Raw genomic sequence first — 21,375 nt, forward strand, 5'->3', positions numbered from 1 at the left:
TTTTACCTTGTTCATCTGAGGGTTTAAGTCATGAGGTATTTTTATAGAGCAGATTCTTACAGACGCGGTGATTCCTAATATGTCTACTTTTCTATTTATTTGTCATTACATTAGGAAGTGTCTTGTATTAACTTTCTCTACATGATAAATGAGACAACCCTTTTAACTGACACCTGAGGTGATAACTGCAAGTCATTGGAGGAGTTGGGGTTGATGTCTTTCCGCCAAATGAATGTCAGCTAGTCTATGGCCCTGGGTCAGTGTTTATTTAACTCCAACCCCCAAAGAGTTATAGTTATGTACAGTATTTACTGAGTGGAAAGTATTCCGCGCATACAGCATTGCAGTTATTGGCCAGTCACACATTTTACTGTTATCAACAGCTTAAGAAAAATTTGAAAATATGGAAAAAAAAATAAGTATTTATTTAATTTTAAGGTTTTTAAGGTTTTTATCCAAATCATATGTACAATCTTCTGTAGTCTCCTTCCCAAGAGTTGAGGGGTCTTCAGGAGTCCTGTCCACATTGTTACAGTTCTCTGCAAAACAAACACAATGTAAAGTTCATGAAGCAATAAATACTAATTTACTGGTGGGGAAGGTCATATTCGAAATCCACTATATAAGTGGCTATTCACACAACTGTATCCATTTTGTGGTCCGTGAATCGCAAAATATGAATGTGGCCAGTGTGCATCACTTTTCTCGGGCCCCACTGTCTATTCTTGTCAGCATAACGGACAAGAACAGGAAATGTTCTATCTTCTTTATGGGGCTGAGGAATGGACATAAGAGTGCGGACAACACACTGTGTGCCTTCCGTATTTTTTGCGGCCCTATTGAAATGAATAGATCTGTCTGCGATAGACAAAAAATATGGATTGGATGTGGACTGCAAATACAGTTGTGTGAATAGCCCTTTAAAAACAAATGACAAGTAGCATTTTTCAGCAGGATAAGGGTCCATTCACACGTCCGTTGTTTCTTTCCTGATCTGTTCCGTTTTTTGCTGAACAGATCTGGACCAGATCTGGACCCATTCATTTTCAATGGGTCCTGAAAAAAAATCTGACATTGTGCTGTCCGTTTTTTTTCAGGACCCATTGAAAATGAATGGGTCCAGATCTGGTCCAGATCTGTTCAGCAAAAAACGGAACAGATCAGGAAACAAACAAAGGACGTGTGAATGGACCCTAATGCTCACACACAGCAAGGCTTTCCCAGGAATGTTTTCAGCAAGAACACTTTCTTGGTTGCACAGATTTATCTCCAATCAAGCATTTATAGGAGCAGCTGGGTCACCAGCTTCAGCAACCTACGAGCGTGGAGAATCTACAGGTCCAGCTGCAACATCTGTGGGCAAAAGTGCCGCACGATACCATAGAGAACCTGTATGCCTCCATGTCCAACCGTATCTCATCTACTATCCAGACTAGAGAAGGTCCAACAGGTACTAGAGCCTCCTTGCAATTTGTAGCAATAAAAGTTTAGCTATAAAATATTTGCTCATACATAAGGTAATGGTATCGCAATAAATGATGGACAAGTCAGACATTGGTTTTGGAGATAAAAAAGCCTCCCTTTCAACCTCTTTGAATTCCACAGGCAAAATATTATATATGATTTAAAAATAAATAAATATTTGATATTGTATATTATTACACTTTGTGTCCCTATATCATTAAAAAAAACTTGTAAACCACAGAACTGTGACCTCACAGTTAGAGATATGTCTCGGCACTTGTAGAACTTCAGTACTGTGACCTCACAATCACCAGGAATTATGCCATAAGTGATGTGATGACATCATCACGTTCTACTTCCAAGTCAAACTACTTCACCAAAATCACTGCCTCTTGCGACTCTTACAGGAGAGGTGGTCGCTCTGTGTTTCGTTATAAACGAAGCGATTATTGATATATACAATGACTTTCATGGAGGAGAGAAGAAGAATCCTAAGAGAAAGGGTTCTTCAGAGGAGGAGAAGGATCATGGAAGATCCTAAAGCTTTGTTCACTTTTGGACAAAGTAGTCAGAAACCACTGGATATGGATAGCGACACCTCAGAAGTGGTGTCCAAAAGGAAAGATCTGGAGAGAGAAAGAAAGATCAAGAGATGCGATCCTCACCGAAAAGAGGAAAATGGAGAACTTCAAAGAGGCAGACTCTGCAATCTCTGCCTATAAACAACTGCAGAAGACCATTCTCAACAACAGAAAGGACATCAGAGAAGAGGTCCCTGCAAGACGGAGGATCAACAAGGAGAACATCCTCAAACTGCGCAGAGATATTAACAGCGCAGAGTTAGAACCGGAAGAGTTTCTCCAAATAACACCAAAAAGCATCACTTGCCCCAGATCTGAAATCTCAGAGAGTCTAAACCTCCGAAGATTGGAAACCCAGAAGAGGATTAAGAACAACAGAGACTGGGTTCTCCAGAGTAGGAGGAGACTCAGATATCTGAGCCCAGTGGAAGACAAAAATGGCGCAAACAGCTCCAGGCCATCATCTGTCAACATCACATCCAGACAATACGAACATCACAGCTGCATGGTGTCTCCAGCCAATACATCAGGTAAGAGGGGAACAGGGAAACAGAATCAGCCTGGAGGTTGATGATGGGGGTTGTACTGATACTTGTTTCATCATTACATAATGTATCAAGTGTAGACAGCGAATAATACAATGCACAGAAATGTCAGCAGTACACAATAATTGCACCTCAAATCAAATAATAAATTACTGGAATAGGAGCTACAGTACAATAAGACCGTACACATGTATAGAACTTACAATTACCCACAAATATAGGCTACGGCATGTCCGGAGGTCAGAGAATAATAGCCAGCCAGTCAGTGTGTCACTACTCGCCCTTATAGCAGTAATATCAATAATGATGATAATTAGTAACAGGGTAGCACATATAATATGTTTTTCCAACACTGCTGGTGATTTGGCGATTTATAATAAAATTATGCCCAACCAGTCAGTATGCTACTACCAGTGGTCAGACCTCTCTTCTTAACACCGACTATGTGAAGTTGTAAACATCTCCAGATCTCCAGTAGTGGTATATGGTAGACGGGCGGGTGGTAGAAGTTCATAGATCCTGCCATGCCTTTAGATAAGGTGATATCACCGTCCCTAGGCAAGTGTCTCTGCACCGAACCTTGTAGAGAATCTGCCCTGTAAAGTTTGACCCCACAGACTAGACCCTACATTTACCTTATGGAGACAAATTATCAGCATAATTGATATCATTGCTATAATGGCTAGGAGAGACACACTGACTGGTTATGATAGTGAGACCACTGACTGGACAGCGAAGGGCATATGTTTGTGGCTAATTTTAAGGTTTTTATACATATGTATGGTTTTTATGCTATTTATGAAAATGTATATTTCGTTGTACTGTAGCTCCTTTTAAAGTAATTACACTTAAAGTGATGTTTTAATGAGGGTCTATTATAGAGAGCATTTCCAGCCATTACATACATATATAAATAGACGCCATCAGATGTGGATGCTATGGGAAAATCTTCCACTTTTATCGGACTCGTTTTTCAATCATTACGTTAAAAATAAATTGTAACTATCCTGATAATGGACCTTGAAGTATATTTAATAATGCAATTATTATCTCAGCAGGTGCAAGCCTAAAGCCATGTTCTGGCATCTGGCTCATGCCATCGGAGCACTCTAATGTCATGGACATGCCAGGTGAAGGCCCAAACAGCTGGGACATGCCAGCTGACAGCTCTGATATCTGGGATATGCCATCAAAGGGCGCTAACAACCAGGACATGCCAGCAAATGGCTCTTTCAAGAACCGGGACGTGCCAGTAAAAGAAAGCCTTTCATCTGGTCTTATTACCACCAAAACATCTATTGACCATGAGGACTTCCATTTCCTTAAAGAGCTTGGAAAGGGAGGCTATGGAAAGGTAAGTGCATGATACCTGTGTGTTCATAATACTCAAGAATCATCAAAGCCCCAACTAACATTGTTAAGTGGCTGGAGATGCAGAAATACAATTTCATTTCTGAGTAGTCATTGTGGTTATACTATGTATTCCAATCATTATTCATTGTGCCTGGTCTGATCATTTTTGTGTCTTCTACAGGTTCTCCTGGCACAAGATCCAGACACCGAGGAGCTTCTGGCTGTCAAAATAATGGAGAAAAAGCTCATGAACACCAAAATCTCAGTAGAGCTTGAGATCATGGAACTGGCTATCAGGAGTCGCTTCCTGACCTACCTGCGAACATCTATGGAGACAGCAAAGTATTTCATCATTGTCATGGATTATATGGCCGGAGGAGACCTGCGCCAATTTATGGCAGGAAAACTGCCCCTAAATATGGACACAGCAAGGTAAATGTCTTACTCATATACTGTACTTGCACTGAAGTTTCAGAATGAAAGAAACATGTTTTGAATATGACTGGAAATAGATGTCTCATCATTGTGTGTTCTGTGTATGTTCCTGTATATAACACTGATCAACTCTCTTCTCCACTTTACAGATTCTTTGCATCAGAAATGGTCTGCGGACTCCAGTTCCTGCATGAACACGGCATCATCCACCGGTAAGTACAACTGTTACATTTCATGATAGGCCAAAAGAGGAAGACATTTACAGTATATATTTCTCCAAACTTGGCTTCTTTTATCTTTTCCTGGATTGTAAAGCAGTTTCATCTAATCCCCCGTCTAATAATTTTACAATGTTTCTCTCCACAGTGACATAAAGCCTGCTAACGTCCTCCTGGATAACATCGGACACATCAGAATCGCTGACTTTGGACTATGTGCCATTGGCGTATTTGGGGAGGACATGCAGACAGGCTATGCAGGGACAGTTGGATATATCGCCCCAGAGGTAAGGAGCATTCATTATGAAAAGAGAGCTGTCAATGTGTAATGGAGGATGAGATCACATCTATCTGTGTAATGTTTAGTATCTGAGGACTGTAGAAGTGCTACCATGTCTGCAGCCCCATTTCTGAGTCTGTATGAGGGTAGATACGGTCAGTATAGCATTATACTCATAACGATAGAGGTGAGAGACAGGATCCTTGTAATCTAAGAAATAACAATAATCCAAGATGTTCCTTTGGGCATTTACACTTACAGTATCTGCATCAACTCATCTCTAAACTGATGTCATTACAGATGATGAACGGAGAACCTTACAATCATCTGGTGGATTCCTTTGCCTTTGGCGTCACCTTATTTAAGATGCTAACAGGTGATCAGCCATTCAACAGCTACGGGACAAGGATGCAGTACAAACAATCGCTGCAAAAGGACGAGCCTTATTATCCAGCATGGATGTGCCCAGATGCCATCAACATCCTAGAAGGGGTGAGTAGGATCATCTGGAGAAGAATGAGGCAGGGAATAGAAGAAGTAGTAGAAGGATAGATTTGGACAATAAGTGAGAAGAGAAATTAATATGATGGTGGAATCTCAATTTATTGCCATATAGACTGTGTATATACACTGAACAAAAATATAAATCCAACACTTTCGGTTTTGCTCCCATTTTGCATGAGCTTAAGGCCTCTTTCACACGACAGTATGTCCATTTCAGTGTTTTGCGGTCCGTTTTTCACGGATCCGTTGTTCCGTTTTTTGCTTCTGTTGTGGTTCCGTTTCCGTTCCGTTGTTCCGTTCCGTTTTTCCGTATGGCAAATACAGTATACAGTAATTTCATATTAAAAATTGGGCTGGGCATAACATTTTCAATAGATGGTTCCGCAAAAAACGGAACGGATACGGAAGACATACGGATGCATTTCCGTATGCATTCCGTTTTTTTGCGGACCCATAGACTTTAATGGAGCCACGGAACGTGATTTGCGGCCAAATATAGGACATGTTCTATCTTTAAACGGAACGGAAAAACGGAAATACGGAAACGGAATGCACACGGAGTACATTCCTTTTTTTTGCGGAACCATTGAAATGAATGGTTCCGTATACGGACCGTATACGGACCGCAAAAAACGGCCCGCAAAACGGAAATAAAAAACGGTCGTGTGAAAGAGGCCTAACTCAAATATCTGAAACATTTCCTACATACACAAAAGACCCATTACTCTCAAATATTGTTCACAAATCTGTCTAAATCTGTGTTAGTGAGCACTTCTCCTTTGCCGAGATAATCCTTCCCACCTCACAGGTGTGGCATATCAAGGTGCTGATTAGACAACATGAATATTGCACAGGTGTGCCTTAGACATCCCACAATAAAAGACCACTCTGAAATGTGCAGTTTGATCACACAGCACAATGCCACAGATCTCACAACGTTTGAGGGAGCATGCAATTGGCATGCTGACTGCAAGAATGTCTACTAGAGCTGTTGCCCGTGCAATGAATGTTCATTTCTCTACCATAAGCCGTCTCCAAAGGCGTGTCAGAGAATTTGGCAGTACATCCAACCGGCCTCACAACCGCAGACCACGTGTAACTACACCAGCCCAGGACCTCCACATCCAGCATGTCCACCTCCATGATCGTCTGAGACGAGCTACCGGGACAGCTGCAGCAACAATCGGTTTGCATAACCAAAGAATTTCTGCACAAACTGTCAAAAACCGTCTCAGGGAAGCTCATCTGCATGCTGGTCGTCCTCATTGGGGTCTGGACCTGACTGCAGTTTGTCGTCATAACCGACTTGATTGGGCAAATGCTCACATTCGATGGCGTCTGGAACGTTGGAGAGGCGTTCTGTTCACAGACGAGTCGCAGTTTTCACTTTTCAGGGCAGATGGCAGACAGCGTGTGTGTGGCATCATGTGGGTGAGCGGTTTGCTGACGTCAACGTTGTGGATCAAGTGGCCCATGGTGGAGGTGGAGTTACGGTATGTGCAGACGTATGTTATGGACAACGAACATACAACGAAGGTGCATTTTATTGATGACATTTTGAATGCACAGAGATCCTGAGGCCCATTGTTGTGCCCTTCATCCACGACCATCACCTCATGTTGCAGCAGGATAATGCACGGCCCCATATTGCAAGGATCTGTACACAATTCCTGGAAGATGAAAACATCCCAGTTCTTGCATGGCCAGCATACTCACCGGACATGTCACCCATTGAGCATGTTTGGGATGCTCTGGACCGGCGTATACGACAGTGTGTTCCAGTTCCTGCCAATATTCTGCAACTTCACACAAAGAGGAGTGGACCAACATTCCACAGGCCACAATCAACAACCCGATCAACTCTATGCAACGGAGATGCCACACCAGATACAGACCGGTTTTCTGACCCCCCAGTAATGCAAAACTGTGCAAATTTCAGAGTGCCCTCTTATTGTGGGCAGTCTAAGGCACACCTGTGCAATATTCATGCTGTCTAATCAGCACCTTGATATGGCACACCTGTGAGGTGGGATGGATTATCTCGGCAAAGGAGAAGAAGTGCTCACTAACACAGATTTAGACAGATTTGTGAACAATATTTGAGAGTAATGGGTCTTTTGTGTATGTAGAAAATGTTTCAGATCTTTGAGTTCAGCTCATGCAAAATGGGAGCAAAACCAAAAGTGTTGCGTTTATATTTTTGTTCAGTGTATATATATCAGTTATAACCCAAAAGGATATTGATTAATGGTCTCTCATTACGTTTTTAGCTCCTCAGTAAGTCCCCATGTAGCCGCCTGGCAGTAACATCTAACATCAGATCCCACCCGTTCTTCAGACCAGTAAACTGGGCTGATGTGGAGTCCGGCAGCATCCACCCACCTTTCCATATGGACATTGTAAGTGTAATACATAGTGACACCCATAGTGTTATCATCCCACTCTGTGATATCCACATATACAGTAGAATTATTATTATGGCCCATGATCTACCTTCATGGCTGTAGACAAATAATAAATAATATGAGATACTGATCTGGAGATGTCTGTGTGTCCTCTTACAGCAACCATCTCACAGTCCACAAATGGAAAGGAGAAGACGATCTTCAACAACATCATCATCGTCTTCATTATCTTCAATGTCATCATCAGACTCCTAGATCCTGGCAAGTCCACAACATCTGGACACCTCATCTACTAAGCTATGAGCATTGAGGAGCCAAGGCCAGAAGAGTCTTTGTTATCATCATATTCTTCAACCCTTTCCCCATCATCAATCCCCCATAAAAAAAAAACATTAAAAAAACATTAAAAAAAAAACACATCTCATCATCATCCCTTACCCTTTCCCCATCATCAATCCCTCATAAAAAAAACTGAAAAAAGGAAAAAAAAATAAAAAAATCTCATCATCATCATCCATCTTTATCCCCAACCCTTTCCCCATCATGAATCCCTCATAAAAAAAACACATCTTATCATCATCCATCTTCATCCCTTACCCTTCCCCCATCATCAATCCCTCATAAAAAAAAAGGAAAAAAAAAACAGAATAAACATCTCATCATCCATCTTCATCCCCAACCCTTTCCCCATCATCAATCCCTCATAAAGAAAAACAAAAAAAATCTCATCCTCATCCATCTTCATCCCTTACCCATCATCAATCCCCCATAACAAAAAATAAAAACAAAACAAACCATCTCCATCATTCATTTTCATCTCAACCCTTTCCTCATCATCAATCCCCATAAAAAAATAAAAAAAATAAAAAAAAATCTGCATCTTTTCTTTATTTGATGAGAAAAACATCCTTCCATCTATAAAAGATTTCACCATCTTTTATGTGACTGTGGATACATTATTTCTTTGTTGCCAACCGTCTGTTAATTACGGACAGTCTGTAAGAACAGGTCTTCGTTTACACCATCTATAGCTTCCCTCAGAAAAAACTCCTGTCATTGATTTTTATTTCTATTGAGCAGATGAATACATGCCCAGTGCAAGCTAACCTGGCCGGCAGTGTGTGCCCCGGCACTATCTGATGGGGGTTGTTTTTACGGCAAGCACATGGTTTTCTGCAAGCTTCACTTACATTAATGAAACAGATTTTCAGTCATAGAACATTCTGCCGTGTGTGAACGCACCCTAAAGCATCAGCTGCCTGGCAGGTTTCTGCTGGTCTCCGGAGTTTTTCAGGTGCTGTAAAAGCGGGTGGCACTAGGGAGGTTGGTCACCGTTGCGGCCCTCTATTGGCTGCTCCCCCCATTACCGGATCTTTTTATCCACACGACGTGGAGATGCAGCGGCGGCCGTGCAGGGATCCGGAGGGACACTGTGCCAGGGAGCAGGTAAGTATGGTCTAGAGGAGGGGCCCCGGGCATTCTGAGGGTCATTATAGGGATTGGATAACCCCTTTAAGCACAAAGCACTGCACCTGTCTGTAGTACCTACTACAGTATAACCGCTACATGTCCTTTCGGAGTAAGGCTGCCCTGCACTTTGTTCAGTACTGTGTCTGCCTACTATTATTCACTGTGCAATTTCAGAACCCCACGTTTGGCATTCAAAACTTTTTCTGCAATACAAGGTGCAGCCTCCAGGGAGCCCCTACAAGTAACTCCACCAGCGACTTAATCAAAGAGTGCATTGACATGTTGTAGCAATATATGGTAAAATCACTGCATTGTGGCACGATTCTGGAGCAATTTGTGAAATAAGTGAACCTTTGCCAGGATCTCAAAAGATTAGGGGCACAAGCTTTAACGCATTTGTCCCCCACCCAAAAAATAATTTACATAAATATATGGTTATCAAATACCACCATACTGTGACTAAACAAAAAACTCATACTGTATATAAAGACCAATATCCTCAATAATACCACTATACAAGGCCCAAATAATACTGCTACACCATGATTATTACAATTTACCACTACAGAGCGACTGAAAGCGGTTGGCCACTTTCTGGCTACTGTTGACCTATGTGTATGTAAGATGACCATATGGCACTAAGGGTACTTTCACACTAGCGTTTTTCTTTTCGGCGCTGAGTTCCGTCCTAAGGGCTCAAATCCGGAAAAGAACTGATCAGTTTTATCCCCATGCATTCTGAATGGAGAGTAATCTGTTCAGGATGCATCAGGATGTCTCCAGTTCAGTCTTTTTGACTGATCAGGCTTTTCAGAAAACCGTAGCATGTTGTATTTTTACCTCCGGCCAAAAATCCGGAACACTTTGACTGAACGCCGGCATTTTTCCCATTGACTTGCATTAATGCCGGATCCAGCGCCGTGTGTTCCGTTAAACCGGATCCGGCTTTTGCATGTTAAACCCGAAAAATGTGCAAAAAAAGGTAAAGTCCATAAATGGCGGATCCGTTTTTTCATTGTGATCAGAATCCTGATCAGGATTCAAATGTAATCCGTTTTTTCACACGTTTTTACGGATCCGGCGGGCAGCTCCGGTGACGGATTTGCCCGCCGGATTCAAACAACGCTAGTGTGAAAGTACCCTTACTTAGGAAAACTGCAGACCCGCAAAATAAGGATACCAGCCACGTGCATGCCGCATTTTTCACAGGTCCAATAGTAGAAATGCTTATTCTTGCCCGCAAAAAAGATTACAGTAGGACGTGTTCTATAATTTGTGGGATGGACGGACGGATGCGGACAGCAACAGATCACATCCGTGTGGTATGGGTCCGCGTCTGAACTGCAAAAAATGTGTATTGGATGCGGAATAAAAATATGGTTTTGTGCATGAACCTTTATAGGTGGAGATTTATCAAGACTGGCACTTTCTGCGCCAGTCCTGATATCCCCTGCGCTGCTGGCGGGTGCGCCAAATTTATGACGAGGCGCAGGCATGGTCATAAATTAAGCCCACCCTCCGGCAGTCCGTGCAACTATACACCAGAACACTGGTGTAAATGTATGAAAGGGATTTTCATAATCTTACTTTTGATACATCACAGATTAGACATATATTATACAAGCCTCCTCTCTTGTGAAATGCAGTACCTTGCATTAACATATCACACCCTCTGCCAGTCCGGGACAATAGCAGCCTTCCTGACCAAAGGGCCATTTAACACCTCACCTCACAGGAACCTGCGATTTCCTATTTAACTTGTTAGCATGGAGAGAAGAAACCTGTTCAATGTAAAATAACCCTTTCATGTATTGTATATAGCAGATGTCAGCATTGTTTATCAAAGTTTCAACTGTATATTCACAAACACATGTTTCCCAAATGCCTGCTGAATTCTAGGAGGATTGGTCCAATTGAATCTGGAAGGACACTATGTTCCCACCCCCAACAAACCCTATAAACTATGTGCTGGGAGAATAAAGATTTCAGATATTGACAACCTATGTTGAGTCAGGGCTGTCTTATCTCTCTGATCAGAAGCAAATGGGATATTCGTTGCACCGGGAAATAGTCACGGGTATGAGGTCTGATGCCTCCATATAACCATCATAAACCTGCCTAGAAAAATAGCTAACAGTTTGGTGTCAGAAGGTGGGATCCACCAAAGCAGTATCGGGTAAGTGATTCTATATTTAAGATATATATTATTACTGCCCTATACTGTAAGAGTGGATTATTTGAACCCGGTAAGCGCTTCTGATAAGCGTCTCCCAGGAATCTGATATTCCTAAAGTAATAGAGGGATCTGAAATCCCAGAGGAATCTGATATTCCTAAAGTAATAGAGGGATCTGAAATCCCGCAGGAATCTGATATTCCTGAAGAAAAAATGGGGTGTGTATTCCCCTAATTTGAAAAACAGTATTGTGTGCAACGAATATCCTTGGCTAAACCTGTAAATAGCTGTATAGTTGCTTAAGCATTTTTAGTCGTTATATATATGTATAAGGTTGAATTTTACTGTATAGACTGTGTATAGATTATGTATAGATTGTATGCGAGTTCATGCTGAAATTGAAGGTATAAAATTGGCCATCAATAGTTTAAAATCTGCCATAGATTCAGGAGTAATATGAGCCTGAATTAGAAGTAATACCATCCAGAATAGTTAAAAAATCTGCCATAAATTCAGGAGTAGTTATGAACCTGAATTAGAAGAAATAGGATAAAAAAAAAAACACATAAACTGATAAGCATAAGGTTTATCAGTAAGTATTTTCGCACTGAACACAAACATAATTATCCTTAGATAAACCTTCAAATTCAGCTGATCTCACTGTATATTTTAGCTAAGTAAAAAAATGGGCAATTCTTATGGTAAGAAGGATCCCATAAAGAAACAATTTTAAAATTTGGAACTGAAAATCATGTACCCTGAGTCTGCTGCAAATCTCTATGGCGAAACTGTCTCCTAAAAATGAATTGGGGAAAAGTCTAAAAAATGTTTGTCCAGAGGTGTTTAGGTCCATTTTGTACTGATCCTTGGGTTGATAATATGTTTAAATGGACAGAAGGAATGAAATGTACTGACCCGTTCCCAAAAGAAGGGTCTTTTTCAGACTTTCATATGGCCATGATCAAGGGCCTATGTCTGAATGACATGGACACTTTTCCATGGTACAAAGGAGACCCTCATTGGAATAAAATGTATATGAATACTTGTGGCCAAGCATGGCTATGTGCAGAAGTTTTGGACTGACTTGTGCAGTTCAAATACAAAACAACAAAGTAGAATCAAAGTAGAATCCCCAACTCCTGCCCCACCCCCATACGTGCTATTGTATCCCGTAGCAACAATATTAACAACAGAATCAGATGATGAGATGTGCGCACACTTGACTCTACCACAGGTTCCTGACTTTACAGAACCTGAGGAACAAGTTTTGTCTGGGCATGCTAAACAGCCCAGTAGAACAATATATGCAAGGGCATCAAAGATTCAAGGGATGAGCAAAGACACTAAATGGGTCTATGCTCAAAGGGAGGAGTAGTATGGGCATACCTTTCCCAGCCCCATGGACAATGAGTCCATTAATTCTGATGCCTAGATACTTGCAGCAGATACAAGAGGAATATATGACCAAACTGATTGAAAAAATAAAAACATTGATTATGATGATATTTCGCTTTTGTTTCCCTTGCCAACAGGTGCACCAACCCAACCCTCGTCTTAGAGGAAAAGATGGCACTGGATTATCTTTTAGCTTCTAAGGGGGGGGGGGGGGTTTCTGTGAGTTTATAATTGAGGACTGCAGATACCAGAGATAAAGTCCAGGCCCATATGGATAAAGTCATTGTAATTCAGGGCATAGATAGGGCTATTACTAATGAGAGATAGAATCCTTTCACAGCTTTGGGTGGTTTTAGAGATTTCCTGTTTTCCATAGGTAACTGGTTGAAGGAAATAGGAGTATATATCCTCATGTTGTTGTTTTTCTCTTTATCATATATATCCTGGTGAGATGCTCCTGCTGTTTGATCGATCGGATGGCCCAGTCACGTGCAGATAATCACATCCTCATCGCAGCTCCCAGATACACCACGGATCAACCTATGTCTTTGATGGAATCGATGTCCAACTAAACGTTCATCGCCACGTCACACCTTACCACATCAGGGCTCAGAGTCAACTCCCTGAAGAATCGAACCGAAGGACGGAGCATCATCATGGAGGCAATAACACCCAAGGAGCACCACAATCGACGAGGGCAAGCTGAGGAAACCGAAGATTCAGCAAGAGACTATAAGAACACAGTGGACATATTGCAGAGAGGAGGGAACTGTCGTGGAAAGTTTTATTAAGCATAGGATGACTATAGTAGACTTTCTTTTTGGCTTAGGAATGGTATGTAGGTCTATAGATCAGCACTCTGGTTCCTACTTCCCATGTGAAAGCCGCCACCGTTGGTTTGAGAGGGATCTAATGGCTGCTGGCTCTGAGAGCAATGTTCTTAGTGAAAGCTACCAGCGGGTCCTCATCAGCAACGGTGGGGTATGGCACGCTGATGCCAGTCTCACTGAACCATGGGCGCCCCAACATGAAACATTGGTTGGTGAGACTGGTGTCCATGTGAATGCTATATCACCTTTCTTGGTCGACTCTGTTTTAAAAGACCTTCCTCAGGGACTGATCCCCCCTTTTGGAACCATGTCTAACAGAGATTCACTGTGGGTTAGTAGCATCTTTGTACCAGATTAAATAGATGCTGTCCGATTAGGGACACATTTGTTTAAAAAAAGGCTGATTCATTTGCGCGTGTTCTGGGTGTGGTGGTGGATGGTGAGTGTTTGAGCGCCACCCACCGGCACTCTCAGGAAATGTGCAAATGTGTACCTTCCAGGTCTAAAAAGAATTTCTATTGGTCAAGGCATAAGGTGTAATGTACCTGCCTATCTGTAATATTACTGGGCAGCCATGTGCCATGGAGGGCGGGGTTAGCCCAGTAAAATGTCTAACCCGAATATCCTATCTATGTGTAGAGCTTGCATGCCTTATGTTTTTTCTTACTTTTCTTTCTTCTCTCTTTTCACTATGCAGGAGATTTTTTCCTACTGTGCGCCAAATTACACAGAAGGTTTTTTTTTTCATCTCCTTCATAGTCTTTAGTGTCTTCATGGGTCACACACACACACACACACACATATTTAGATATATATATACATATACACACACACAGCCTTAGAAGGAGGAAAACATACAGTGATCCCGTTTTTATATATATATATAAAAGTTGGGATCAATGGTTGGATTGAAAGGGATTTTCATAATCTTACTTTTGATACATCACAGATTAGACATATATTATACAAGCCTCCTCTCTTGTGAAATGCAGTACCTTGCATTAACATATCACACCCTCTGCCAGTCCGGGACAATAGCAGCCTTCCTGACCAAAGGGCCATTTAACACCTCACCTCACAGGAACCTGCGATTTCCTATTTAACTTGTTAGCATGGAGAGAAGAAACCTGTTCAATGTAAAATAACCCTTTCATGTATTGTATATAGCAGATGTCAGCATTGTTTATCAAAGTTTCAACTGTATATTCACAAACACATGTTTCCCAAATGCCTGCTGAATTCTAGGAGGATTGGTCCAATTGAATCTGGAAGGACACTATGTTCCCACCCCCAACAAACCCTATAAACTATGTGCTGGGAGAATAAAGATTTCAGATATTGACAACCTATGTTGAGTCAGGGCTGTCTTATCTCTCTGATCAGAAGCAAATGGGATATTCGTTGCACCGGGAAATAGTCACGGGTATGAGGTCTGATGCCTCCATATAACCATCATAAACCTGCCTAGAAAAATAGCTAACAATGTAGATAAATTTTTTTCGAGTAGTGGTCACACCCCTTTGGAAAAGTGGCGAGGGCAGTGTAAAAAGAGGAACTTGTGATTTTCTTTTTCTTTTCAACAAGTCCTGTTTAAAAAGGAACAAACACGCAGCTTGCGACTTTTTAAGCCACTTTTCTGGTGCAAGGGAGAGGATTTATCTCTCCATAGAGCTTTTGTTAATATTCCATGCGGTTTTCTATATTTCATAAGCCACGTGTCACGGACGTTCCCGTGGCAGGTAGCAGGAGATCGGAGAGACTGGCAACTCGTGGGTTGAATTGACAAGTTCACTGAGGATCTTATGGTGTCTGTGTTTTGGTGATTGCCACACCCCTTGCTTCAGGTGTTGCTTGTTGGTAAATTACCTTTCCCATAAGCAGTCGCTTCTTGTTCTTGGAGGTGCGGTTTATAGATTTTCTTCCTGCCTTTTAACTAGCTGGTCGGTTGTATTCTATACTGGGACCAGATGATACCACCATACAGTAAAGCACTACTCTGTAGTTTTCTAGGCCACAAGCCTAAAGCGGCCTGTTGCCAAGAGAATGGCAGCACGGAGAGTCTATGGCTCCCTGCCTTGCCATAGGTGTTAAAGGGGTTATCCAAGACTATAAAATGTCCCCCGTACTCCTGGGCCCCTCACATTGAATATAATTACCTGGCTCTCCACTCTCTGTGGGAGCGGCGTAGGGAGCCATGTAAGTATATTCATTGTGAGAGGCCCGACATATGCGGGGGCATTTTATAGTCTTGGATAACCCCTTTAACTGTATCGGAATACTGAAGACTTTAAGACAGTTTAAAGAGGAGCTGGGGAGGGTTTTTATAGGACATGGCTTCAATTATCTACAAAACCCCAAAGAAGATCCAGTGGGGGCCATTTATCAAACTGGTGTAAAGTAGAACTGGCTTAGTTGCCCATAGCAACCAATCAGATTCCACCTTTCATTTTCCAAAGGAACTGTCAAAAATGAAAGGTGGAATCTGATTGGTTGCTATGGGCAACTAAGCCAGTTCTACTTTACAGCAGTATGTTAGTAAGCGCCATATAATGTACATTAACTTTCACACATTACGACATGACATAAAGCAGCCAACCCCTATAATTGACCATATTGTGGTGAATGAGGATTGCTTTTATGAGGTGTCTGCATATAAACAGCCGCATGCTACATTGGGTGCCATGAATCAGACCGAGGTTGCTCTAGAAGCAATGTTTTCAGGGGAAATATTTGTGACTATGCCGTCGTTCAGTCCTCCTTGATGCTGTATTACATAAACTATAATTAATTACCCCGCGGTGTTACGTCCACTGAATCCAGACCGGTATTCCTATATGGACTGTTTTCCTCCATGTGACCATCGGCCATTTCCTGAATGAGAGGTCCTGTAGGCTTGTACGCCGTAGACTCTGACAATCCCTTATTATTAGAGATTATACTTAGTAGATGGCGTGTAGGCTCTTCATCGGCCCCCAGGCCTGCAGTCACTTCTTTCTCCCACTCGCTGTCACTCTCATCACTGTCCCCTGATATCACTTCAATCTTCGGTCGATAAACCTGTTACAGACAGTAAAATAAATGTCATAAAAGATATTGGGAGGGGGGGGGGGGGGATTACTAAATCCCATTCCCCAGTTTTCTGGCACCCAAAAGTCATTTGGCACATGCCCTTTTTTCAAAAAATAAAATAAAAATTTGCAACATTATGGTGGAGATTTATCAAATCGGTGTAAGGTTTAACTGGCTTAGTTGCCCATAGCAACCAATCAGATTCTACCGTTGATTTTCCAAAGAAGCTGTGAAAAATGAAAAGCGGAATCTGATTGGTTGCTATGGGTAACTAAGCCAGTTCTACTTTACATCAGTTTCATAAATGACCCCCATAGTTTTTTCTGACACTTCTATCACTTTGTTTTTAAAGGGTTTGTCTAATTCCAGCAAGTGGCATTTATCAGGTAGAGAAAGTTAACACAAGGCACTTACTAATGTATTGTCATTGTCCATATTGCCTCCTTTGCTGGCTTCATTTATTTTTCCATTTCATGATACACTCCCTATTTCCATGGTTACGGTCACCTAGCAATCCAGCAATGGCAGCCGTGCTTGCACATTACAGGGAAAAAGCATATGCCTATGCGCACTCCCGCAGTCTGGGTTACCAGAGAGGCCAGCACCTTTTATAGTGTGCAAGCACGGCACTGCTGATGGATTGCCGGGTGGTCGTAACCATGGAAACGAGAAGTGTATAATGTGATGGAAAAATGAATCCAGCCAGCAAAGGAAGCAATATGGACAATCACAATACATTAGTAAGCCTTGTATTTACTTTCTCCACATGATAGATGCCACTTGCTGAAGTGAGACAAACCCCTTTAAAAAGTAGAAAGGACTTAGTGGAAGGGGACGAGGACACCACAGCCAGACAGTTTTAGGGTCCATTCACACGTCCGCAAAATGGATCCGCATCTGTTCCGCAATTTTGCGGAACGGGTGCAGACCCATTCATTTTCAATGGGGCCGGAATGTGCTGTCCGCATCCAGATTTGCGGATCCGCACTTCCGTATCCGTGCTTCCGTTTCCGCAAAAAAATAGAACATGTCCTATTCTTGTCCGCAATTGCGGACAAGAACAGGCATATTCTATTAGTGCCGGCAATGTGTGGTCCGCAAAATGCGGAACGCACATTGCCGCTTTCCGTGTTTTGCGGATCCGTGGCTCCGTGTATCCGCAAAACACATTGCGGACGTGTGAATGGAGCCTTAATGTAACTTCCCCAGAAAATACATGATGTGCCGCAGAGCCGCAGACATATTGGCCTCATTCAATGTTACTAATTCACATGCTGCTATCCAGAGACGCTTGCTTAGTGGATTTCATATATGGATTCCACATCAAGATGTGACATTACTTTCTTTTTTTCATGACACAAATTTAAAACCTAGAGTGAAAAATTCGGCACGGACTCCCACTGAAATCAGACGCTGGAGACATGGGGATTTCAGGGTTGGATACAAATCGAAATCCGCATGAAAGGTCTGCCGTGTGAACATACTGAACCCTTATATTTTACATTAGCTAAAGGGGTTGTGCCACAATGGACATTTATCACCTACCCACCGGACGCACTTGGCGGTTTGTGTTGGGCCCACAGATTGCATGGAGCGGTGGTCACATGTTTGATATTTCAACTCTTCCTCTAACTATAGTCACGCAGAGAGGAAGAACTTGGGGCCCCTTTTTTAGTGATCAGGGGGATAGGAGATTATTGTCCATTGCAGCACAATGGATTTAATATATGCAAATGAGCCTCTAGGAGCAATGGGGGCGTTGCCATTACAAGTAGAGGCTCCACTTTCTCTGCAACTGCCACGCCCTCTTCACTTTGATTGACGGGGGCGTTTTCACTATCTGGCCTTGTCAATCATAATCGAGAAGGATCGGCAGTTGCAATAAGACTCTAGGTGTAGGTGTAATGGCAACGCCCCCATTGCTCCTAGAGCCTCATTTGCATATAATAAAACATCATTTTTCTCAGCAATGCGGGCACATATGAACATGGGACCAACACAATGTCTTCAGCTGCCAAGCGCACATGTAACAGGTCAACCAGTGTCATAGGGACAGATCTGCTGACAGATGCTCTTTAATGCACGCTGGAACCCTCCTTGTCCTGTAATCTTTCCATCAGTACATATCAAGTCAGCTGAGTAATTAGAAACTCTATAATTTTGTGTAGACATCCGAGGAAAGACTTATCTTTTCACACATTCAAAAGGTGAAATCTCCAAAAGTAATACTCACCTTATTAGTAGGGATGTTCTCCTTCATGTCTGGGGGCAGCTCATTAAGGTCCACATCTTCTAAATCTGGCAAATCCTGTACAATAAACAATTAGGGAGAAAAATATTACCCTTAAAGCTATGTAACACAGCAGAGATGGTTTATCGGTAAAACCTGGCCATATTGTAAATGCATTACAGATCTTGCACTGATTTTGGGTTACATCCTTCATTATCATTAAGAGTTTACGATTTGAGTACAGATCTGCAGAGGAAATCCCCCAGAGATTAGGAGATTACTGTTGTGATTTGTATTCTGAGAAGTGTTACACTTTAATCCTAATCTTTACACAAGACATTGTACAGTAATCTCATGAAGAAAATATTTAAAGGCGCTTTCAGATGGGCTGAGGATCAGGGCAATTATAGCTCTGGTGCAAATGCTGGTTCCCGATAATCGCCCATTCTTTATGTGCTGCAGATCACATGATGAGCAAGCAAAGCCTCGTTTATCGGATGATCACATCTTTTATGGGGCACATAAAATCATCTGGCAAAAAATGTATTTGGAGGAGGGCGAGCGATCATGTAGGTAAACACATATCATCTCCATTCATGATCAGGCAATTATCGGGAATGTTTAAATCATACCCAATAATTGCCTGGGCATCAATCCATGTAAAAGGGCTCAATGGGTGAATTCACACTCCTCTTGTATATTTTTATTGTCGACCCTGTACTGAAAATCTACATAAATCTAGATGTAAAAAAAGCAACATAACATGAAAAAGACATAATGAAAAAATTGAATCATATGGGGTCATTTATCAAACTGATGTAAAGTAGAACTGGCCTAGTTGCCCATAGCAACCAAATTCCACCTTTCTTTTTTGACAGCTCCTTTGGAAAATGAAAAGTGTAATCTGACTGGTTGCTATGGGCAAATAAGCCAGTTTTACTTTATACCAGTTTGATAAATGACCCCAATAATGCTTAAATGGTCACTTTTCACACAATTTTGCATAAATCAATAGTACAAGCGACCACAAGAAACTTTGTAATAGGTTTTATCAGTGAGAAATGTCTGGTTCTCCTATTATCTGCTGTGTACCAGCTCCCCCCACCCACCCCGCTTTTCACTTTAAAAAATGCATATTTCCCATCCTGGATGGATCATCTCTGCAGTCGGATCATATTACACATGTCGATGCAAGTCTATGGACAGGGGTGAGGGGAGGGGTGAGCAGGAGCAGAGGAGACAGGCGCAGATAATGAGGGACTGCATAGCTTCATAGGAAGGTTATAGCTCAGCACAAGTGCTTCACTCACTTCACTCAACTTCTAATGTCTTCTATTATCCTGGGACTGCATCTGAGTGACTGTGATGTGAGAATGTTAGGAAGGAGATTCTCTTCTACTATCTGTGTACATTGGACAGCAGCTAGTCTCCAGAAACCATCTCTGAGAACTGCAAACTAGATATTAGCAAGCACAGATACAAGTAGATAAAAATGCCAGATAAGTCATACAGTGGCCAGAAATAGTGTTATTCCTCATGTACACACACTGTATTAACCACTTAAGGACCACAGGTTTATACCCCCCTAGTGACCAGGCCCTTTTTTACAAATCGGCACTCCACAACTTTAGCGGTTTATTGCTCGGTCATGCAACTTACCACCCAAATGAATTTTACCTCCTTTTCTTCTCACTAATGGAGCTTTCATTTAGGTGGTATTTTATTGCCGCTGACATTTTTACTTTTTTTGTTATTAATCGAAATTTAACGATTTTTTTGCAAAAAAATGACATTTTTCACTTTCAGCTGTAAAATTTTGCAAAAAAAACGACATCCATATATACATTTTTCGCCAAATTTATTGTTCTACATGTCTTTGATAAAAAAAAAAATGTTTGGGCAAAAAAAAATGGTTTGGGTAAAAGTTATAGCATTTGCAAACTATGGTACAAAAATGTGAATTTCCGCTTTTTGAAACAGCTCTGACTTTCTGAGCACCTGTCATGTTTCCTGAGGTTCTACAATGCCCAAACAGTAGAAAAACCCCACAAATGACCCCATTTTGGAAAGTAGACACCCTAAGGTATTCGCTGATGGGCATAGTGAGTTCATAGAACTTTTTATTTTTTGTCACAAGTTAGCGGAAAATGATGATGATTTTATTTTTATTTTTTTTTCTTACAAAGTCTCATATTCCACTAACTTGCGACAAAAAATAAAAAATTCTAAAAACTTGCCATGCCCCTCACGGAATACCTTGGGGTGTCTTCTTTCCAAAATGGGGTCACTTGTGGGGTAGTTATACTGCCCTGGCAATTTAGGGGCCCAAATGTGTGAGAAGAACTTTGCAATCAAAATGTGTAAAAAATGACCGGTGAAATCCAAAAGGTGCACTTTGGAATATGTGCCCCTTTGCCCACC

At 41.7% G+C, this 21,375-nt stretch overlaps 1 protein-coding gene across 1 annotated transcript in view; it reads right to left on the minus strand.

Moving 5' to 3' along the window:
- Window positions 1-406: 406 nt before the first annotated feature.
- DNAAF1 (dynein axonemal assembly factor 1) overlaps window positions 407-21,375 on the minus strand; it is a 52,391-nt gene continuing 31,422 nt past the window's right edge. Inside the window, exons 10-12 of the mRNA XM_044270167.1 lie at window positions 18,958-19,032; window positions 16,448-16,712; window positions 407-539 (exon numbers count right to left, since the gene is read on the minus strand). Coding sequence (XP_044126102.1) covers window positions 424-539; window positions 16,448-16,712; window positions 18,958-19,032 — 456 coding nt within the window. The 3' untranslated portion in view covers window positions 407-423. The remainder of the gene's footprint in view (window positions 540-16,447; window positions 16,713-18,957; window positions 19,033-21,375) is intronic.

Source organism: Bufo gargarizans, chromosome 10, assembly GCF_014858855.1.
Source record: "Bufo gargarizans isolate SCDJY-AF-19 chromosome 10, ASM1485885v1, whole genome shotgun sequence".
Classification (NCBI taxonomy): Eukaryota; Metazoa; Chordata; class Amphibia; order Anura; family Bufonidae; genus Bufo; species Bufo gargarizans.